The sequence below is a fragment of the Camelina sativa genome, chromosome 15, assembly GCF_000633955.1.
Source record: "Camelina sativa cultivar DH55 chromosome 15, Cs, whole genome shotgun sequence".
Lineage (NCBI taxonomy): Eukaryota > Viridiplantae > Streptophyta > Magnoliopsida > Brassicales > Brassicaceae > Camelina > Camelina sativa.
This window is the reverse complement of record NC_025699.1, coordinates 1,212,680-1,234,602: the sequence shown is the minus strand read 5'-3', so window position 1 is coordinate 1,234,602 and position 21,923 is coordinate 1,212,680. Positions and strand designations below refer to the sequence as shown.

The window sequence follows — 21,923 nt, the reverse complement described above, 5'->3', positions numbered from 1 at the left end:
CGGGAGCGGTTAAGAGCCACGTGGCAGTTGTTACCGTCTCCGTCGTCCCAGACGGTTTCGAGGCGGCGGATACGGCGGAGGGAAGTGAGTTTAACGAGGAGGTTTGTGTCTTGGTGAAGAAGCTCGATGACAACGTCGTATAGACCGTTCGCGGCTGCGCAATCGATCGGTGAAGCGTACCACCACTGGTCTCCGGTGCTTTCCCACCGGAGAGGAAATATCGGCGGTGGCATTTCCGGTTTAGATAATGAACCGGGTTTTACTCGGTTTTTGTTAAACCAAAATTAAAGACTCTCAAAGATTAAAAAAACAGAGCATATGTGATAATAAGGGAAATAACGAGAAAACAGAGGAAGTAGAATACAAAGAAGAATATGAATGGTTTACGACGAACACAAAGTGATGAAGCAGAAGACAACAAAAAAAGGAGAAAGTCTTGAAGATTGTGTTGTTGTGGCGGAGATGGACGGAACTTGTGTTTATGTGTTACCAGAAAAAGTATAAAAATAGTAATTTTGGGAGCATCGAAGATATACAAGATTCCATTCCCCGTGAGTGGACCATATTTAATCCTTTTTATTATTGTTAATCTCTTTTTATGATCTTTAAAAAGTTTAATTTTTCCAGAAAGAAAGAAGAATGTGTAAAAGAATATTACTATGCAGCAAGAATTTTTGTTTTGGTTTTTTGAGATATATAAATACGTAGCAGGATCTTGTTACGGTTATATATTTCAGTAAAGTTCAAAAGTAATAATTGAATGGGATGTTTCATCTAATTAGACGCGTCGCTCGTTTTGTTGAAACCAGACGTGGAGCCGTGGAGGTATTATTTTAGTAGGTTTTGTACGTTGTGAACAATAAATCTGCAATTTGATAGATGTAGACCAAGTAAAAAGTGCCACCTTTGTGGCAGCTAGCTTAACCACTTGAGGGCCCTTAATAATATCTATCTACTCAATAATTCACTAAAAATGCATAATGATTCGTAGTTAAAGCTTAACCATCATCATTACGTGGTTGAAGAAGACTACTCAATTAGAAAACAAAAAATCCTAAAAAGATAGTAATTTTTTTTGTTTTGTTTGGGCTTTTGGGGTAAGTAATATGGATCTACCTTTCTGTCGGTGTGGAGTGTGGACGCATCCAAAGACACATGCATCTGTTCCCTAAACTCAATGCTTATATATATTAAAGTAAGTGTTTTTCCTTATTTCTCATGTGTATAAATCTTGTAAGACTGGATCTTCAGACGTAAGAGACCCTTAAAAAGATTTGAGTCAGAGCAGACAACAAACACAGCTTGCCTAACCAACCTCCTTTACTTTCAAGATTGTGTCAGAATCAATCAACTCCAGAGTTACAAACCTTATTAGCTATTCTTGTATTTGAAATAAATCTACACAACAATGTGGTTGAATGAAGAACACAATGAACATTTTTATGCATGATCTGGTCTTGTCTTCTTTCTAAAGCCTGGAGTGCACAAATTATCACAATCTACAATCTCTCCCTATTCAAAACAGTACCACAAATTGTGTAACCTCTCTCTTAACCATAAGCCGCAAGAAATTACAGGTCCATTCATAGTAAAAATCTCACTTTACAGGGGCAGTGAGTTTCACAGTCTTCATGATGTGTTCGATTCTCTCAGCGGATTCATGCATATTCTTCTTCTTGACCTCTTCCAAGAGTAGCAAACAAGTCCGGTGCCTCGGCTTGATATCTTGGCTAATCATCTCTTCGAATAGACAATACGCCCACTCACACATATTGGCTCTGCATAACCTCTGTATCAGAAAAGTATAAGTCGATTCATCGAGGCTGAGGTGATGTTTAGTCACCATTTCTTTCAATAATTTCCCAACCTCAACTACATCTCCTCTCTTAAAACAAGATCTCAGCAACGGATGATACGTATGAACATCCGGAACACAAAGCTTGCAACTTTCCATTTCCTTGAGAAGCTCAACCGCCTTGTGTTCCTCATCGTGATGGCAGTACATAGCGATCATAGAGTTATAGGTAGATGTATTCATGGAAACACCAAGTTCTGGCATCTCAACTCTGAAAACCCGCTCAGCTTCTTCTAACCGACCAGCTCTAGCAAGCGTGTGAATCAAACAGTTGTAGAAAAGAACATCAGGTTTACAACCGGATCTTTTCATCCTTGTAGCCACCCGTAATGCCTCCTCAAACTCTTTCTGTGCATTAAGAGAAGCCATAATAGTCGTGTAAGTAATAGAATTCGGAGGAGACCCATTAGCTTCCATTTCACTTAACATCTCATAGACCTTAATAAACTCAGACTGCTGACAATAACACCTTATAATCGTCGTATAGCTAATCACACAAGGCTGAAACCCATGTCCTTTCATCTCTTGGATCGTCCAAAGAGCTTCCTCGACTCTATTTGCCTTACACCAACCATGAATGAAGATATTAAACGTATGAGCATTTGGTGTAATATGTGACCTAAGCTCTAACAAAACTACTCGAGCCTGCTCGACTCTTTTCTCCTTGCAAAGCGTATCGAGCAGCAGATTCATCGATTCTGTGTTCTTCTCCAATCCAAACTCACTCAATCTATCAAATATCCCCACTGCTTCTTCCCATTCCCCTGCACCAGCAAATCTCCTCATGATCTTAGCAACAGTGTTCAAAGTAACAAGTTTATCACCTCTCATCCTCTCCACAAACTCCTTCATCCGATCCCATTTCTTCGCCTTCCCGAGAATATCCACCGCCGTATCGTAACAATCATTAGAATGTTTGTGCCCTTTACAAGACTCAGCCCATCTCAGAACACCAAGAGCAGATCTCCAGTCATCTCTAAACCTATGAAGCAGCTTATGAACCAAACCATCAGAGAGATTGATTCTGTTACAGACTTCATCGTTTGATAGACGATTAAAAACCTCATCTTCACTGTCTCTATCACCTGCTCTACCTACAATAACATTCCAAATCTCCTCAGACTGTGAAGAAGATTCATCAAGTGTCTCAGGTAACTGCTCCGAAGCTGTAGAGAGATTCTTGATGAAGGTTGAGGTAAGAGCGGTAGAAACCGAAGGTTTAAGACGTGAAAAGGTGTTTCCAATACGATTTTGTATAAGCCAAGACATCAGGAGAATTCTAAAACCCAGAATCGAGGGTTCTTCAACTGCAACCACATAAAAATCCAATTTTTATCGCCATAAAATGAAATTCGGATCTTAACGAACATAATTGAGACATTAAAACTCAAAAGCTCGTACCTGAGAGCTGGAGGGAATGGGAAAATGTGAGAACGACGACGGCCGTCTCGCCGGAGAGATTTGACGAGGACTAAATCGCAGAGTAGGGTTTTTGGGTCCATAGAATATTACATGGTGGCCCATTTAAAGCCCAAATACCGTTTTGGTTTCAACACCGGTTAGGTTCTGGTTTCTGATGAATTATGTTGTAATTAAGACAAGCTTAAGTCTTCTAATCGGTATTTATTAACAAGCTTTTTGTGCCTACTTACATTGCTTCATAATTTTTATGGCAACACTTAGACATAAAACGCTAAATCGGTATTTCCGGTTAAGCTTCTTCTCCTGTTTCACAGCTTTTCTCTATTACATATCTCTCTTGTCGAACAGCTGTTTGATCAGAGATAAAAAAAATGTATGGTGAGATGGTTAAAAGAAGTCTTGGTGATGGATGATTAGTAATGGTTATTTGATTAAAACCTCATACAGTACTGTCCTAATTTCTAAAAATCCAATCATTAAAATACTTCAACAAGGATGTGTATGAAGGTTGAGAATTTGAGATGCATTATATAGATGACGAAACTTTTTAACGAATTTCTTATGCTTTTGTTATTCTTATGTTATGTGAGTAGAGTAGTATAAAACAAAAAAGGTAAACGAAAATGGCTTTCATTAAAACATCGGTCTACAAATTCCCATCACCTCACATGAATGAGAATAGCAAAAACCATAACACAAAAAAAAAAAAACAAGGTTCAAGTTCAAAGAAATTTTATTAGAAAAACGACAAATTCAGAACAATCTAGGGATGAACATATGACTTTCCACTCCCCATCATTCGACATCTGCTTCTTAGATTTAGGCCTTGGACATGTGGACGATCAAATCGACCACACGGGAACTGTAACCCCATTCGTTGTCGTACCATGACACCAATTTCACAAACTTGTCGCTCAATGCAATTCCGGCCTTGGCGTCAAAGATGCTCGACCTGTTGTCACCAACGAAGTCAGTTGAGACAACATCATCTTCGGTGTATCCAAGGATTCCCTTTAGCTTGCCTTCAGATTCCTCCCTGTATTTTGGTGATACAAACACTTAAATGAGTACATTGATGATCACTACTGGAATCTAAGGAAATTGAATTTGTATGGTTGCCCAAAAGCTTACTTGATAGCCTTTTTGATTTCATCGTAGGTAGCAGCCTTCTCGAGTCTGACGGTGAGGTCAACAACTGAGACATCCACAGTTGGAACACGGAAAGACATTCCGGTCAACTTTCCGTTAAGGGCTGGAAGCACCTTTCCGACGGCCTTGGCAGCTCCAGTGCTGCTGGGAATAATGTTGAATGAGGCAGCTCTTCCACCTCTCCAGTCCTTCATTGATGGACCATCAACGGTCTTCTGGGTAGCTGATGTAATAAGTCAAATCATTTAGGTAACAGTATTTTCACATATATAGGTTCGAATAGAATAGACTGTCATGAGTTTATTGAAGATGGAGAAAATTACCAGTGATTGAGTGGACGGTAGTCATAAGACCCTCAACAATTCCAAACCTGTCGTTGATAACCTACACAAAGAAACCAAAGATTACTCAATTGGAGAGGTCTGAGAAACAGTCAAATTCTTCTTTAGATTATCAGATAATATACCTTGGCAAGGGGAGCAAGGCAGTTAGTGGTGCAACTAGCGTTGGAGACAATGTCAAGGTCTGACTTGTATTCGTGCTCATTGACACCAACAACAAACATGGGAGCGTCTTTGCTGGGGGCAGAGATGACAACCTTCTTGGCACCACCCTGAACAAACAACAAGTCACTCATTTAGTTTAATGGATAGTAAAGCAAATACTAGCAGGAAACGACATCCATCCATACCAAACATAGTATAATCAAATAAAACAAGACAAACCTTCAAGTGAGCAGCAGCCTTGTCCTTGTCAGTGAAGACACCGGTAGACTCAACAACGTAGTCTGCTCCAGCCTCAGCCCATGGGATATCCTCAGGGTTCCTTCACAAATACCAAAAACTAATGAGACTGAAACTCCCAACTAATATAAAATATGCATAAATAAAGACAGATAAAGAACCATAGATGTACCTGATGCCGAAGACAGTGACTGGCTTCTCACCGAAGAGAAGGGTCTTGTCATCCTTGATCTTGAGTTCATTGTGCTTCCATTGACCGTGAACACTGTCGTACTTGAACATGTAGGTCTGCAGCAATAACACACAGAGCGCAATCAATTTAAATGTTCAAAATCAAGTCAATAACGGGACACTAGAGCAATCAATACAATAACGGGACACTAAAGCAATCATTAGATTCACACATGATCCAACCAGCTAATCAAGATGAAAAGAGAACACTGAACTATTTTCGGATCTGAGCTCTTAAACAAATCATCAAAATCACATGCACAAACGTGAATATATAAGGAGATCTGAGTGACTAATTGAATCTTATAATCAACAGATAATATTAACCAACCAATGATCGAATCAGCGTTAAAACCAAGGAAGAAAACACTAACCATGTACTCAGTAGTGATGAAGGGGTCGTTGACGGCGACGAGCTCAACATCGTCCCTCTGAAGAACAACCCTAGCGACCAAACGACCGATTCTTCCGAATCCTAGCGATTACACAAACCCCCAAGAGTCAGATTCTAGATCTAGATATACAAGAGAATCAACAAAAACCTAACAAATATATAAAAATCAATCCGAAACTCACCGTTGATTCCGATCTTAATCTTCTTGTCAGCTACAAGAGAAAAACACAAAAAAAAAAAAAAAAATCCGAAAACGATCAGATCAGAAAACACAACATCGTAAATATCAAAGACGAGCTAAGAGATTCAGGAAAAGAGAGAGAGAGAGAGAGAGAGAGAAAGAGACTCACCCATTGTTGAATCGAAAACGCGAGAGAGAGAGGTTGAAGATGAGATTCACAGAGAGAAAGAGAAAGATTTAACAGTGTGATGAGATGATGAGTGAGATGGGCTCCGTGAAGGGCTCTATTTAAAAGAGTGAAGAACGTGAAGAAGGGGTTGAGAAAGATCTAGTGGCTGAGATTTTTTCTTGGGAAAAAAGTCAGATCTGATTCAATATTTTTTCTTAACTAAATGACCTAATTGCCCATGGACACTTTGCCTTATTCACAGTTGTATCCATATTATTTTGGCAAATGTCGTCATTCCTGAGGCGAAGACGTAGCGCTTGCATCTCACGCGCTGATCTAGAATATTCTTTAAATCTTCGAATGGTTCGGGGGTCGGCATGAAACGTAGCGTTTTTTGGAACATGCTGCTTTGCGCCGGCCATTGTTTGACTGCCACGAGTTCACGAGATGCTCCATTTTAGTAGACGGTTTCCATTTTTCTAGAACGTAACGCCCAAATAATAATATTCCTAAGAAAAATATAAGTCAATTATCTTGTGATACTTTTCCTTATAAAAAAGAAGAAAATATTTATGTGTAGTTGACTAAGAAATTTGGAAAGTTTTATATGATTTCTAATATTTTCAAAAAAAGAAAAAAAATATGTATATTTTGTTTTGTGTATGTGACATTCATTTCAAAAATTACAACTGTACATTGTTGTTCTCGTAATTTAGGAAACCCTCTCCCGATCGAAAGCTATACCTATACTAGAGCTTATGATATGATGGATCTTGTTTTACTTATAGAAGCTTCGAAGTTATGGTTCATTTATAGAGATTCTTAGCACCATTAAAAACACTAAAAACATAACTTTAATGCATTGAAAAGAACATTTAGAATACAACGACGACCAATAGATATAGAGAAGTTGATGAATATTTTCATATGTTAAACATATCAATAATCATCGAACTAAACCTTTATTTTAAGACATTGACAATAGAAAGAAAAAAAATGATCATGACACACGCAGTCACGCACCACCAGACTGTCCACGTCCCGCACAACCAGCAAATGAACCATCACCATCTTTTTCAATCGAGAGAGAGCCATGCATGCTAAACTATTAGTTTAATCAGATGCGCTACCACCAGAATGGTCACATCCCAAACTACCAGAAGATGAACTACCACCGTCTTTCCCCATTGGTGGGTAAAAAAATTCACATAAGTTATCATGTAAGTCGACAAGCGCTTGGTGCCTTCGCTGCATCTCCTTCATGCTCAAGCCATCCTCAGGAATGTTCCACCACTTTTTGTCTAACTTCTTTTCCTTTCTTGATTTCTTTACCTCTTTCAACTCCTCTAGATCTAGTGCAAGCTCCTCCTCAAGTGCCTCCATTTTAACTATGCCGTCATGGATCCTTTGTTTCTTATAAGCTTCCACTAGCGGTCCCGTATGGCCTTTGGCAAAAAGTTCTTGTCCCGAAGGGTTCTTCAACCGGGCAGCCACTTCGTTCATGGACGGAAATGCGAACGTATACGGCTTTCCGGCTTGAGAGAAAACCAACATAGCAACTTCGACGTCACACATTGATACGAGCTCGTTCAATTTCTTGAAAATTCCGCCTTTACGTTTTGAGAACGCAATCATCCTATCACCATAGTTGTCAACCTTCTTCATCTCGATCTTTTGCTTCCCCTTAGTTTTTCTTCCCATTCTTTGCTTCAGAAACCGAAGTGTTTGATTTCTAGTAGGTGTTTTAGTTTTATGTCATGATAAAACCAGACATTGGATACAATCTATTTATAGGAAAATAAAGAGATACATATATATGTTATGAAGTTAAGAAACATTTAATGTAAATCTAATGAATATATTGACTAATTAAACAAATTTGACCAAACATTTTTGCAACCACTTTAACATATTCAAAAATCAATCACATCTTTAATAATTCAGTCAACAATAGCGTCCGGCTTTACCGCGTCTAGGCTCTAGGCGCTACAGTACAGCCTAGATGACCCATTTGACTGTCTAAAATGGTAGTATCATTATTTTAGTGTATTTTAAAACAAAATTTTATTACAGAAATTTAAAATTTATAAGGTTTACTTCAATAAACATAATTATAAATCTTTGATATGTTATTTAAAATTAATTAAAATAATGTTTTCATCCATTTTTTTGTCTTTGATTTAATATTTTTATTATTCTTATACATATTTTGTATAATTATGTATATAATATCATATATAATAGTTTATAGTATAAACGCTTAAACCTTCTAAATTCCGAGTAGACGTTCTAGGTGCTAAGCGTTGGATCACCGCCTAATTAACGCCTTCTCAAACACTAGTATATGTATATCAATATCATGGTTATTCAATTGGTGTAATAGATGGTCAGCATATATATCAAGTTTGAGTCCATTTGTACAAGGCACCATCACACCCGGAATCGAGTCTCAGCTCCTATGAATGTAGGAATTTGGCTAATAGACCGGCCAGTTATGGCCCAATGGTTGACAAAATATATATATATATAGCAAGTTTGAGTTATCCTTACAGTGAACATATATATCAGCCTAGTTTCAAAACAAAAATAAACAGAAAGTCATGTAGAAGAAAAAAATTCCCTAAGGATGGGATATAAAATAACACTTGTGCAAAAATAAACATATATATGTCAAGTTTGAGTTACCCTTACAGTGAACATATATATCAGCATAGTTTCAAAACAAAAATAAACAAAAATATATATATATATATATATATATATATATATCAAGTTTGAGTTACCCTTACAGTGAACATATATATCAGTATAGTTTCAAAACAAAAATAAACAGAAAGTCATGTAGAAGAAAAAAATTCCCTAAGGATGGGATATAAAATAACACTTGTGCAAAAATAAACATATATATGTCATAAAATGTTAAGTCCACAAAAACATATTACATTCAGGATTTAAAAATTTGTGGTTGTAAAATGGCTAATTTACAGTTTGATATCCAGTATGTCATAAAATATGTAAAATTTTGAAATTTCTAAAATTATATACAACATGAAATACATCTAAAATGGTTTCGATCTCATATATATAGGTTAAACTTATAAGAAAATCCACCAAATCATATGAAAATTTTATGCTTAATTTGAACATTTTTAAAAAATCCCTCACTTTAGAATTTAAAACCACGTACTGTATAGTTGAAATAAATATCTTCTTTTATGAAATATTCGTAATCACTATAAGAGTAAGAGTGTAATAAGACCATTGGTTAGGTCACTCATTCAAAGACATCTTCGTTTTCATTAGATAATTAATAAATAAATAAAACTATTAGAGGAGAAAATAGGTGTGACAAAAGCCAAAAGCAGACAGGGCGAAGTACGTCGTAACAACTACCAGATCCCAAAAACAGAACAAGAGAGATTTGTCACGACGAAGATGATGGGTGTGGTGAAGTCGGCGATTGGTGATATGTTGATGACCTTCTCTTGGGTTGTACTCTCCGCAACCTTCGGAATTCAGACGGCTGCGATTATCTCCGCCGGCGATTTGCAGGGTATCGCTTGGGCTCCGTTGGTGATCTTGACGTTGATGATTTTCGTCTACGTCTCGATCTTCACTATTATCTTCGGTAGTGCTAGCTTCAATCCTACCGGAAGCGCTGCCTTTTATGTCGCTGGTATCCCCGGAGATACTCTTTTCTCTTTGGCTATTAGATTACCTGCTCAGGTATACAAATTCTGAGATCCAAATCATTTCTTGATTTGAGTCTAAATTATGAATTTTTCTTACGTTTTGGGTTTACTTGATTTAGTCCATATCTGTGATCTGTGATAGTTTCTTTCAAATGGGTATATAGGTTTGTGTTTTCTCTGAGAATTAGAATCTGGTTTTGTATGAAATCTATATAGTATATGCTTTTTCGTGAGATTTTTCCCCACTTGTATGCCCCATTTTAGTTTGGTTGTAGTAGAATTCGACTTTTGTTTTTGCTTACTTTTATCCTATGATCATTTTGGTACAATGAGTCTGATCTTCTGTTTTTTTTTTGTATATTCTCACTTTGATCTTGTTAATTTAGGTTAGGTTTGAGTTTTCTTGTAAAGAAGAACACAGAGAGAATCAGATTCTTTTACTAACTTTTTACGTTTGTTTGCTGATCTATGTGTTTACCACTTAATTAAAGTAGGAAAAGAAAACCTTATCTTCCTTTATTTGTACCTTAGCTTTCTCTGAAGCTTCTTGCGTGTTCCCTGCTGTGTATAACATAAAGAGATGGAAAGACTATTAATTGTAAAAGTTGGTAAACCGGATTTAGCAAGGAGTAACTTGTACTCTTTGGAGAGTTAAATCGAGCAAAATGACTTTATTTCCTTTTGGTTGGAACAAAATGATCCTTCTTTTCACTGATTCTTGATTTTGATATCCTTTTGTTGGAAAATGCTTTAAAAGCAAATGTGAAATTTTTTTTGGTGGTTCCAGGCAGTTGGTGCTGCAGGAGGTGCATTGGCCATCATGGAGTTTATACCAGAGAAGTACAAGCATATGATTGCAGGACCTTCCCTTCAGGTTGATGTGCACACTGGAGCTATTGCAGAAACGATCTTAAGTTTTGGTATTACCTTTGCGGTTTTGCTAATTATCCTCAAGGGTCCACGGAGAATGCTCGCTAAGACGTTCTTGCTTGCTCTTGCAACCATCACATTTGTTGTCGCCGGGTCTAAATACACTGGACCAGCCATGAATCCTGCCATTGTAAGTATACATTATGTTCTCATTCCTTTGCCTGATACATCCAGTATGCATGTTCACATCATGTCACATGCTCTGTTTTGTTCCCCTCATAAGTTTACTCTATTAGTTCACTATATAATAACCACCAGAGACTGTGTCACATAAATCGATTAATACTTACTTCTGTGCTTCTTCTTGCACTGTGTTATATCATCAACCTCTCGCAGATATTATCATAGAGCTGTGTATGCATCATCCACATGTGTCATAATTGAGTTGTTATTCCCCATTTTTTAACTGTGTTACTTCGATTAAAACTGGTCTCTTCTTGTCTTTCGTATATTTTATATCAGACCCCCATAAGTCACCTGATATATTTTGCAGAAGCAGCCTATGGTGCTGTGTCACATATTGACATCATTCGTTTAGTTCCAACACTCTTAAACCTGGGATTATGAATATTGTATCCTCAAAGATCGATAACCATTTTGTGTTTTGCAAATGCAGGCATTTGGGTGGGCATACATGTACAGCTCCCACAACACATGGGATCATATCTACGTCTACTGGATTAGTTCCTTCGTAGGAGCATTATCTGCCGCATTGCTCTTCCGTTCTATCTTCCCTCCACCTCGACCCCAGAAGAAGAAACAAAAGAAAGCTTGAGGAAAACCCCAATTCTGAGAGTCCACCAGTCAGATCCTTCACCGGTTGGGGCCGTAGAAAGACTACAAAAAAGTTGTTCCATTCTGAAAAAATAAGGAGACTACACAAAAGTAAAAATAAAAATCAAAGTCTCCTTGTTATTTGTTTAGATTCACTCGCTTAATTTATAGATTCGTAAGGACGTAACCTTTTCTCTTGTTTGTTCATAAATCAAATCATTCAGACTCTCTTCCGGTTAAGAATCGATTTTAGTTTATCAATTTCTGGTTTAGTTTGCTTCTATTCGGTTCAATCCTCTAATTTGTTTGGTTTGGTTTTATTTTCTCAAACCGAAATAAATTTATTTAGCTCTCTAATTCGCCTAACCTATTTTAATATTTGTCTTAAACTTTACACTAAAATCAGCTTTTCGTGGATGTTACCCAATTGTCTTCTCTTCCGTAATCAAATCATATAACGACGTAACGTCTTTGTTTTGGTTCATATCGTTCACGCAAATTCTCCGATTCAGATCTGTGTGGCAGAATTTGAATCGAAGAATTCGGTAAGCAACCCCGCAACTTGCTATCGATCGCCGATCTGGATCCGTTAAAGGATCCGTCGCAGTCCTTGAAGACATCGGCGTCCTCCGCCACGGGAAACAAGATCCGTTACCGTTCTCCTTCCGCTTCTGAGCTATTAGAGTCAGGACTAGCCACCGGACTGTCCGGTAACCATTCTCCTACTTCCGACTCTCATCAAGGTCTTCTCTCTATCGACGGAGGGAAAATGACGGCGAAGCGAGCGATCGGACGGCACGAATCTCTTGCTGATAAGATCCATCGGCATCGAGGTCTTCTACTTGTGATTTCGATTCCCATTGTGTTGATTGCTCTTGTGCTTTTGTTAATGCCGGGGTCGTCCACGTCCGTCTCTGTCATTGAGTACACGATGAAAAGCCACGAGGGAGGTTCGAATTCTAGGGGTCCTAAGAATTACGCTGTGATTTTCGACGCTGGTAGTTCTGGAAGCCGTGTGCATGTTTATTGTTTCGATCAGAATTTGGATCTCGTTCCTTTGGAGAATGAGCTCGAGCTCTTCTTACAGGTATTGGCTCTTCTTTTTCCGATAATGGCATCTTGCCTTAGGCACAAGAATGACCTTTCTCTGGCAATGCTAGATAGATCTTGTAATCAATGATAGAATAGTCTTAGCTAAGTTTCTGTTGTTGGTTTTGGAAACCTTCGTTCTGTTTCTATACTTTATCAAATTATGAAATAGTGGGAAACTTATATGATTATATCTTGGTTCTTCAAGTTTCAAAATTGGCTTAAAGCCTCTTCACTCCTGTAAACATGAAGCTTGAAGGAATGGGATTAGATTCTCTCTGTTCATTGTTTCACTGTACTGCAATGTTTAATGCATTTTGTTGGCATTTTATCTCACTCTTTTGTGTCTGAACTTTTATTCTGTTTCAGCTAAAACCGGGTTTGAGTGCATATCCTAATGATCCTCGGCAATCAGCGAACTCTTTGGTATCTCTTCTTGACAAAGCAGAAGCCTCCGTTCCCCGTGAGTTGCGTCCAAAGACTCCTGTCAGAGTTGGGGTATTGCAATGGTTTCCTTTTACACAAATACAATCAGAGCTATCAATGTCGTCGTCCATTTTTTATGTTAATCATTTGCACTGTTTTGCATTACATCATTTCTAGGCGACTGCAGGTTTGAGGGCTTTGGGTCACAAAGCTTCTGAAAACATTTTGCAAGCGGTAATTTTTGTGTATATGATTTCTTAAAACACGTGCCTGCTTATCTAGCTTTTATACTAAAATATAATTTTGTTTTTAAGGTTAGGGAGCTCTTGAAAGATAGAAGCAGGCTGAAGACTGAGGCAAATGCAGTGACTGTTCTGGATGGAACTCAGGAAGGGTCTTATCAGTGGGTATGTTGTAGGTCTTTCCAAAAATTCATGTATTGTTATATCCAGTTTGTATTTTCATTCTGTTATGGTACAGTTAGACTTTTGTACCTGTATTTTGTTGTGTGTCCGTATAGATCACTCAAGTCTTTTACCTTTGATTCTTGTTTTATCTTAACGTAACAAAACTTTCATTCTTAAGGTGACAATTAACTACTTGCTAAGGACTTTGGGAAAGCCGTACTCAGATACAGTTGGAGTGGTTGATCTCGGAGGGGGCTCGGTTCAAATGGCATATGCTATATCAGAGGAAGATGCTGCAACTGCACCAAAACCATTAGAAGGCGAGGATTCTTATGTCAGAGAAATGTATCTGAAGGGACGGAAGTATTTCCTCTATGTTCATAGGTTGGGTACCTGTCTTTGTTTTTGTTCTATTTTACACATAAAACTGGTTTTGATTTATCCTTTCAACTTTAATGCAATATCTTATCGTCTTGCTAATTGTAGCTACCTACATTACGGGTTACTTGCTGCCCGAGCTGAGATTTTGAAAGTTTCTGAGGACTCCAACAACCCCTGCATCGTGACCGGCTACACTGGTAAGTGAAAGCTAGAAGCCTAAAACTATGAAACAAGTGGGATATATATTGTAGCTCTAGTACATATCAGATTTCGCTTTAAACTAAGTGATTCATTTCAGGTACTTATAAATATGGAGGAAAAGCGTTCAAAGCCACAGCTTCTTCATCCGGTACAAGTCTAGATGAATGCCGGCGAGTGGCTATTAACGCACTCAAAGTTAATGATTCACTGTGTACACACATGAAATGCACTTTCGGTGGAGTATGGAATGGTGGAGGCGGTGGTGGCCAAAAGAAAATGTTTGTTGCATCATTTTTCTTTGATCGAGCTGCAGAGGTAAGTAATATTTTAATCGCCTTTTATTTGACTTTATTTAAGCACTTGCATAACATCATATAGTTGGACCACTAGACTTTGAGCCATCATGGAAAATTACATCAACGATGATGACAGGCTGGTTTTGTTGACCCAAAGCAACCTGTGGCTGAGGTTCGACCACTTGACTTTGAGAAGGCGGCCAACAAAGCTTGTAACATGAGAATGGAAGAAGGGAAATCGAAATTTCCACGTGTGGAGGAAGATAATCTTCCTTACTTGTGCTTGGATCTTGTTTACCAATACACTCTTCTCGTGGATGGATTCGGTAAGTTACACATTCCTGTTTTTTTTTCTTAGCATACAGTTACTAACCAAAATCTCAGTTTACATATTAGTCCAATGATAATTTTTGATGACCATGATAACGGTAGTGCACATAAGAATTGGAATGTGTTAGATTTCTGATAGTTCAGTCAGTGATGTATCATTATCATTGGAAGCCATGGTGAAAATATGTTAGAAACCAAATTGAGAACTCCTACTTGAAACGTATTTTGATATTCCATAATATATTCCACAAAACAGGATTGAAGCCATCACAGACAATAACGTTAGTGAAGAAGGTGAAATACGGAGATTACGCCGTGGAAGCTGCTTGGCCACTAGGAAGCGCCATCGAAGCAGTATCCTCACCATGAGGAAGGCAATTTTGGGTATTTGCACAAAACCCCCATATTCTTTTGACTTCTCCCAAAATCCCCCCAAGGTTTTTTCCAACCTCGAAATTTTGTTATTATCATATAATCCTTAATTAGTTCCATTACTATCGATTTTTGTTACAATAATGATCTAGAGAAAGGAGTTTCGATTCTTAATATTACCTAATTTTTATTTTTTTTTTGTAATCTAAAACTGCTTACGTGTCCTCTGTTTCTTTCTTATAAAATATTTTCCTTGTTGAAGCGTTTCTTTCTTTTTCTTTTTGAAGATTGAGAAATTTGAGATTGTAGTGTCTGTCCATTGAGAATCTTCCATCTGTGTCTTATTTCAAACTTACAATAATTGGAGATTGGATTGATTGATTTAATTAGTAACCATGATATAATATTTCCCCATGTGTAGTCTATATCAAAAATCCCGATAAATTCCCAATTTAGGCCAATATGTTTTCCCTTGAGTTCTATGTTGAAAACTATTTTTGTCGATCAAAAGAAAAGAAAACTTGGAAGATAAGTGTGTGTGCATAAAGACTTGGAGATTGGCATTGACCCGTCAAAGGTATTATAATAGATTGGAACTTATACGTTAGATCGATGAGTTGCCTTGTCATCATATAAACTGAACTACTTTTGATTTATGACCGTTTACACGCCCACCCATTCTAATCTCATGTCACCAACTTGACTTCGAAGATCAATGTTACACATCAAGTCATTAACAATATTTTCTTATAAATAATATAACGTTCATGTAAACTTCAATCGGATATTTGCTTCTAACACACGGAATTAAACAGATTTGAGTATCCTTGCACAGCTTTATTAGCTTGCATATCGAAGGTTCGATTTTTTTCAACATATCCATTGTAGACTGCGCATGGCCAATTATAACATTGTTGAAGAGATTTTTATTTTCTTTAATAATATACATGTTACTTAGGGTAGAGAAAAAGAAACAAGTCTTGGAGAAGTTTAAAGTAGAAGATGTTGATTGGTGAGTAGTTGCAAGCTTGACAAGTGGGTATTCAAATTTGAGTAGAACAAGTAAGCGTTCATTGTATCTAGCCACACCAAGACCACACTTATTGATGAGGAGATAAACAAAAATCTATTATCATTTTGCTAGATATTTTCTTAATAGAAGGATCCATACCCCATATTTATGTGTATAATATTTCATATCTTTATCTTTATAAAGCAGAGAAAGATAAAGAAAGAGGAGGAACTAAGTGCTAAAAGTACAAAATACCATTCCTAAATTACGTAAAGAGACCCACTATTCAGCTAAGTTAGTACCCATCACTCCAGAAACGAAAAAAAAAGCAACCTCAAAAATATAAAGAGACTTGAGGAAAAGAAAAAAAGGAAGAAAAGGATGTCAACTAAGATGCCCATTGATATTTATACAATAGTAAAATGAGAGAAAGAACGTTACAATCACTAAAACCATTACATATCTTAGCTAGTTACGAACCAAATTTGATGAATCATTGCAATCTTATATAATAATACAGTGACCTGATCCATAAATCAATCTGTGACATGATTTTTTTTTTTCAGTTTTAAAAAACAGTTACATTCAAGTGGATAATATCAAACTTTTTTTTATGAGGAGTGTGGACTTACTTCATTCTTTTGGCATATGCTATCTTTTACCAGTTTGTCTTATTATCAAGTTCCTTTAGATTTTGGCGTTTTCCAAATTTTCTACAGCCGTCTTCCTTATTATATTCCTACAGCTTAGACTTTATAACAAGTCATCTATACGCAGTTACGCACAGTCGTATTTGTTTCATTTATCACGTCTATTCCTCTATTTCTTTTCATCGTGGTGCAAACATTCAGATTTCTTAGTATAGAGTTCTCAACATATATACATCTTGTCAAATTTATTTTATTAGCATATTCAACTTCTTACCAAACAAGTATATAGGAAAAAAATATAATACATGCATAATATATCATCAAATAAGTTCGAATGTTGACAGAGAGAACTTCTTGAACATCCGAACAATATTAAATGTTTCTATAATTAATATTGATCGGCGTATATGTATGTGTGCTGGTCTATATTCAAATAACTCGTCTGGTATAATTTTTTTCTTTCTTTTCAAATCAACACTATTCGTCATTGTAGCATTAACGTTTAACATAGTTTATATATATTTTTAAGTTATATTCAAACTATCCATACAGTAAGATTTTCCTCTTCGACAACGATTATAAGCGTATTAAAATGAACATGCTCACCTATAAATTCTAGCTAGGTGCAAAATTGTTGACATACAGACAAATCGAAAGTCACACGTGTGGTTGCTGGCACGTTGACTAATATAATTTCCGTGCTTCTTAATTTACTACGACGTTTTAATTGGTGGATTTTAAATATTTTAATACTAAATGTATATGAGGGAGACTTTTGGGTATTATTAGTAACTTTGAAATTTTTGTTTAACTACATTACTACTTGCGTACGACAAACTTCATTTCATACAAACCAAACAAACAAAAAAAGTCACACTTGATCAATTAATTGCGACGCATTCTATAATTGAAACTGTTTTTGAAAGACTTGTCGTGTAACATGTACATTACAATTACTTCTTCTTCTTTTTTTTCGTAATAGGTTTCCCTTACAAGTGCCTTGCTTATCTTTGTCAATTTTTTTTTATTTTTTTTAATATATATAACCCATACGATGATATATTTTATAGACTTTCAACTTACATAAAATCAATTGATAGTGAGTAGGTAGACTTATTTCTATAATACTTTTAAATACTATCTTATATTATAATGCTAGATTGCTAGCTAAACACCTAACTACTAGTATCAAATCATCTATTCATGTTTTCGAAAAGCTTAATATTATCTATTTGAGATAATTATGAATCATCCCTTAGTTATTCTGGTAAATTATAGTAATTGACAGCCATATACTATATATATTGTTTTTTCTGAATAGAAAAAGCTTTGTATATATGAAGTATCTTTATATATACGGTGAACTAAGGTTCAACTTATTATTGGTTTAATTGATTGTGCACTATTATTATACCGAAATATAAATTAGCAGGAAAAACTAATAACTGCCACGTATTTAAAATTATAAAAATCAAAATCAAGGGTATTTTGGAGGGCATTGGCTTAGCGTGTGGTTTGCGTGTGTGTGTGAATGCCAATGTGGCATGTCATTATCTTTGATTAGCAGAGCTTTATCTGAATTATGTATGTTTAATAACATAATTCAAATATAATTAACTAAGTTAGTACTAAGTACGTTTTAAAGAAAAACGTAAAATAGATCATGTGGGTGTTTATGATTCCACGTTTGCTCTTTTCTAAGAAACAAATGTTTAAAACTTGTTTTGCATCCCACCAAGAAACATATCAAAATTAAGATTAGTTTAATACTTGCTTCATTAGACAAAACACGTACGTAATTTATTTATAACACTAAATCAGCATTATTGGTCTTTCTTCTTTGTCAACAAATTATTGATCTGTTGTAGCCTTTACACATGGTATAGAGAGTGGTACTGGTCAAAGATTACTTTTGTTTTTATCAGTGGAACGTTTTGTGTTAGTTCTTATCTCGTTTAATCCAATCACATCTCGATCCGTTTGTTTATTTTATCATTCGTCCAACTTTATAAGAATTGTACATCCGCAATTCAATGCATTTTTTTCTTTTCTTTTTTGGGTAGTTTTAGTTACATAATTATTGAACGTCCGCAGAACGTCGTATGTTTTTAAGCCAACGATGATGAATTCATATGAAAAAAGAAAGAAAGAAAATTGTGTAAAGGTTGTTTTCATTTTAAAGTTGTTCTTATCCCTTTAGTTTATATATTTGAAGGAAGAAGAAAATCTCTTTCATATGTTTGATTTCTATTTTTGTAGATACTACCTAATTTCACCATTTATGAATCATATAATTGCTGTCTATGTTAGGAAAATAGGGAAAATTCAATTAACCAAACAATTCTGGAAAAAATAATGAATCAGAGAAAGCAACGATCATCGCAATTAATACGTTAGGGTTTTACTGTTTTATCGATGTTAATTAATTTATTTATTAAAATCAATGAAATTGTTATAAATATTATATATTGTATGGATGTCCATTATCGGCCCATTAGTAGATCTGGTGTATAACCTAAAACCCTAATATTGTATCACTATATATATGTTATATCCTATGGGATAGATAATAATACAAGAGAACAATTCCCTAAAACCTTCTTGTTATAACACGTTATCAGCACGAATCTTTAACCCTAGCCGCCTAAAAAATAAAAAATTCGGTCAAAACCCTCGATTGTACCTCCCTTTTTCTAACGTTTCCGTTCTCCGATAAACATTAATATACAACAAACCGTTCATCGTTCATCCTAGAGATAAGTTTTGCTTTATACTTTATATTTATTGCCTATCGCTTACTAATTACTATGCTTATGCTTTGACTATCGGACATGCTAATTCAATTATAGTTTCACAAGAAACTGTGTTTGTTATCACATTATTTTATTGTTTGTGGTGTTACCCAATCATACGTGTGCTTTATACGTGTGTATGATCATGGTTATTGATTTATATTATTATTACACATGTTTGAAATATAAATGGTTTAGTTAGTTTAGATTAAGCAGCAAACTTGAAGTTAACTATATGTATAACATTGAAATTATTATTTTATCCATCATCGATTATTGTCCCCTTTGTTTTACTGTTAGTAAACTGAGTTTCACGGTTTTAATATTTAGTTATCGAGATCTATATTTTATTGTCAATTGAACTCGATTTATAATATACTCACGGTATCGTTTATATGCAGTTCGGGCTGGTTTTAGTGGGTCTAATAATTGGACTAAGCAAATAATCGCTCACCGATGGTGTCTCCGTCTCTGATTTCTACTGATGTCTTTACCGAGATAAGTACTACTAATCCATCATATTATATATAGTTGATCATTAAACTCATATGACATAGTAACAGTCGGAAACAATTTTATAGAAATTGATCGTCATATACTTCGATATAATAGATCGACACACGAGATATGGTTTTGTTATTGTTTTACAATACACGTTACTATTCCACTTAAAATATATATATATATATATACTATTTTCTAATAAATGTTTATTAAAAAAATATATATATATATATAAATAAATGATGCTTAATATTTATTTAACAGTACTCATTTATATGATTGTTTATAATGTTTGTGAAGTACTTTATTTGTTTAATCACAAATTTAAATCTAATCAAAATTAGATATAATATCATGATGAAATATTTTAAATCAACCTTTGGTGAATAAATTGAAAATCAAGTGAAAATTTACTGAATAATGATTATTGCTTATATTTTCTTGGCATCACTTCTATGAAAAGGTTTAAGTCCAAGTATATGACCATAAAAATTCACTAGTTGTTTAAAATAATCTAAAGAAAGTAAATGACTAAAATTCTTTAAAGAATATATACTTTTAAAGTCACAAATTTATATTTGTCTTGTAGATAAAATATAGTAAAAATATTATGATTTTGTTATTTGTGACTGTGTAAATTATGAGATGTTGATGTGAATCACATCCTATTGACTTGGTTTACTCTTTGAAGTGAATATAACTTTATGTTATAAAATAAAAAGCCACACCATTGATGAGAAAGTTGCTATATAAAAGTGACCACAAATATGGATAAGATATATAAAGTTATCAACTAGTTTCTCCACTAAAAGTGAATATTAAGTACTAGATGTACTTATCTCATATATATATATATATATATATATATATGATGAAAGAAACTAGTGTGAGACAATTTCCACTATTCTACTAATATTAAGAAGTAGTAGAAAAAGTATTGAAAGCTCTTGAAGAGTATATATACTATTGTCTATGAGAACACAATTTGATATTAAATGTGTTACAGTCTCTCAATTAGTCTCAAAATCAAAAGGGTCTAAGATATAATACACGACCCAATTTGAGAATGTTATTGATTACATAGTGGGATTCAAATCGAGATTGATAGACATGAAGTGTCATCATCTCGAGGGGGAGAATTGATGAATCCCACATACAACGGTGATGGAACAGATAGAAGAGTTCACACCTAAAATGAGTTTAATCACTCATATGATAGAACAAATCTTGAGGATTTGAAACGTAATCATGTTGAGACAATAAGCAAAGAAAATACTTTGAAATCATAAGTTTACATATTTTAGAGATTACATGCATTATCTAGAAGATAAAATGCTTATAATAAACCAGAAGGTTTAATGAAAATCTCACTGTTTGGCATGACCGGTTAAGCCATTCCGGTTCAATAATGATGCAAAAGAATAATCAGAAATTTCTGAAAACATTCACTAGAGAACCTGAAGAGTTTTCTTAGTGATTTATTATGTGTGCTGCTTTACAAAGCAAGCCGACTATATGGTTTTCACCATCCCCATGAATTTGGATAATGTCAATTTTGTGGTATGTACAAAGCGATATTGTGGACTGATCATCCACTATATATGTTTGTTATTAAATTGCAACATGAAGTTTGCGAGAGTATTTGGTTAATTGACAATGGTGGTGAAAGCATGTCAAGTAATTGACATAAATGACTCTATATATCAAATAATTCGCATCATGCCAAAGAATTATCATGAGTACTCCCCAATACAATTGGTTTGGGTCAGAAACCAGATATATTCCATTTAAATGTGTTATACATGTTGGTTGCTCCACCACAGTGATATAAGATGGAATTTGAAATAATGTTGGAAATATGTTGGATATGAATCTTTTTTGAAGATTGAATATCTCGAGAATTTGGACTCAAGATGTAGAGAC

The 21,923-nt window shown here is 35.2% G+C and overlaps 6 protein-coding genes across 6 annotated transcripts in view; 2 read left to right on the top strand and 4 right to left on the bottom strand.

The window, feature by feature from the left end:
- Window positions 1-684, bottom strand: part of LOC104744519 (serine/threonine-protein phosphatase 6 regulatory ankyrin repeat subunit A-like) — a 2,854-nt gene extending 2,170 nt beyond the window's left edge. Inside the window, exon 1 of the mRNA XM_010465586.1 lies at window positions 26-684. Within this exon, the coding sequence (XP_010463888.1) occupies window positions 26-233 (208 nt within the window). The 5' untranslated portion in view covers window positions 234-684. The remainder of the gene's footprint in view (window positions 1-25) is intronic.
- Window positions 1,240-3,356, bottom strand: LOC104744518 (pentatricopeptide repeat-containing protein At3g04130, mitochondrial). Its single transcript, XM_010465584.2, has 2 exons — window positions 3,257-3,356; window positions 1,240-3,162 (listed from the first exon to the last, which is right to left on the bottom strand). Exon 2 carries the CDS (start codon window positions 3,122-3,124, stop codon window positions 1,598-1,600), a length of 1,527 nt encoding a protein of 508 aa, XP_010463886.1. The 5' UTR covers window positions 3,125-3,162; window positions 3,257-3,356; the 3' UTR covers window positions 1,240-1,597.
- On the bottom strand, window positions 3,888-6,267 carry LOC104744517 (glyceraldehyde-3-phosphate dehydrogenase GAPC1, cytosolic). The gene is made up of 9 exons (XM_010465583.1): window positions 6,145-6,267; window positions 5,977-6,006; window positions 5,775-5,875; window positions 5,342-5,457; window positions 5,152-5,251; window positions 4,893-5,039; window positions 4,750-4,810; window positions 4,409-4,649; window positions 3,888-4,313 (listed from the first exon to the last, which is right to left on the bottom strand). The coding sequence occupies exons 1-9, from the start codon at window positions 6,146-6,148 to the stop codon at window positions 4,097-4,099; spliced, it is 1,017 nt and encodes a 338-aa protein (XP_010463885.1). The 5' UTR covers window positions 6,149-6,267; the 3' UTR covers window positions 3,888-4,096.
- On the bottom strand, window positions 7,040-7,884 carry LOC104744516 (agamous-like MADS-box protein AGL28). The gene has a single exon (XM_010465582.1). It carries the CDS (start codon window positions 7,843-7,845, stop codon window positions 7,258-7,260), a length of 588 nt encoding a protein of 195 aa, XP_010463884.1. The 5' UTR covers window positions 7,846-7,884; the 3' UTR covers window positions 7,040-7,257.
- On the top strand, window positions 9,580-11,801 carry LOC104744514 (aquaporin SIP1-1; the record flags this gene model as incomplete). Its single annotated transcript, XM_010465581.2, is given in 3 exon segments — window positions 9,580-9,870; window positions 10,624-10,896; window positions 11,383-11,801. Coding segments are annotated over 3 exon segments (723 nt in total). The 3' UTR covers window positions 11,542-11,801.
- LOC104744513 (apyrase 1) lies at window positions 11,940-15,297 on the top strand. The gene is made up of 9 exons (XM_010465580.1): window positions 11,940-12,627; window positions 12,999-13,127; window positions 13,233-13,289; window positions 13,370-13,462; window positions 13,641-13,846; window positions 13,949-14,040; window positions 14,142-14,359; window positions 14,477-14,666; window positions 14,927-15,297. Exons 1-9 carry the CDS (start codon window positions 12,310-12,312, stop codon window positions 15,037-15,039), a joined length of 1,416 nt encoding a protein of 471 aa, XP_010463882.1. The 5' UTR covers window positions 11,940-12,309; the 3' UTR covers window positions 15,040-15,297.

Excerpts from the sequence above, each read along its gene's own strand:
- LOC104744513 (XM_010465580.1), top strand. The coding sequence starts at position 12,310 with ATGACGGCGAAGCGAGCGATCGGACGGCACGAATCTCTTGCTGATAAG. Across the intron at positions 13,463-13,640 it reads AGGAAGGGTCTTATCAGTGG|GTGACAATTAACTACTTGCT; the intron begins GTATGTTGTAGG and ends TTCATTCTTAAG. Across the intron at positions 14,041-14,141 it reads CATCGTGACCGGCTACACTG|GTACTTATAAATATGGAGGA; the intron begins GTAAGTGAAAGC and ends GATTCATTTCAG.
- LOC104744516 (XM_010465582.1), bottom strand. The coding sequence starts at position 7,845 with ATGGGAAGAAAAACTAAGGGGAAGCAAAAGATCGAGATGAAGAAGGTT.
- LOC104744517 (XM_010465583.1), bottom strand. Across the intron at positions 4,650-4,749 it reads TACCGTCCACTCAATCACTG|CTACCCAGAAGACCGTTGAT; the intron begins GTAATTTTCTCC and ends TTATTACATCAG. Across the intron at positions 4,314-4,408 it reads GAAATCAAAAAGGCTATCAA|GGAGGAATCTGAAGGCAAGC; the intron begins GTAAGCTTTTGG and ends ACCAAAATACAG.
- LOC104744518 (XM_010465584.2), bottom strand. The coding sequence starts at position 3,124 with ATGTCTTGGCTTATACAAAATCGTATTGGAAACACCTTTTCACGTCTT.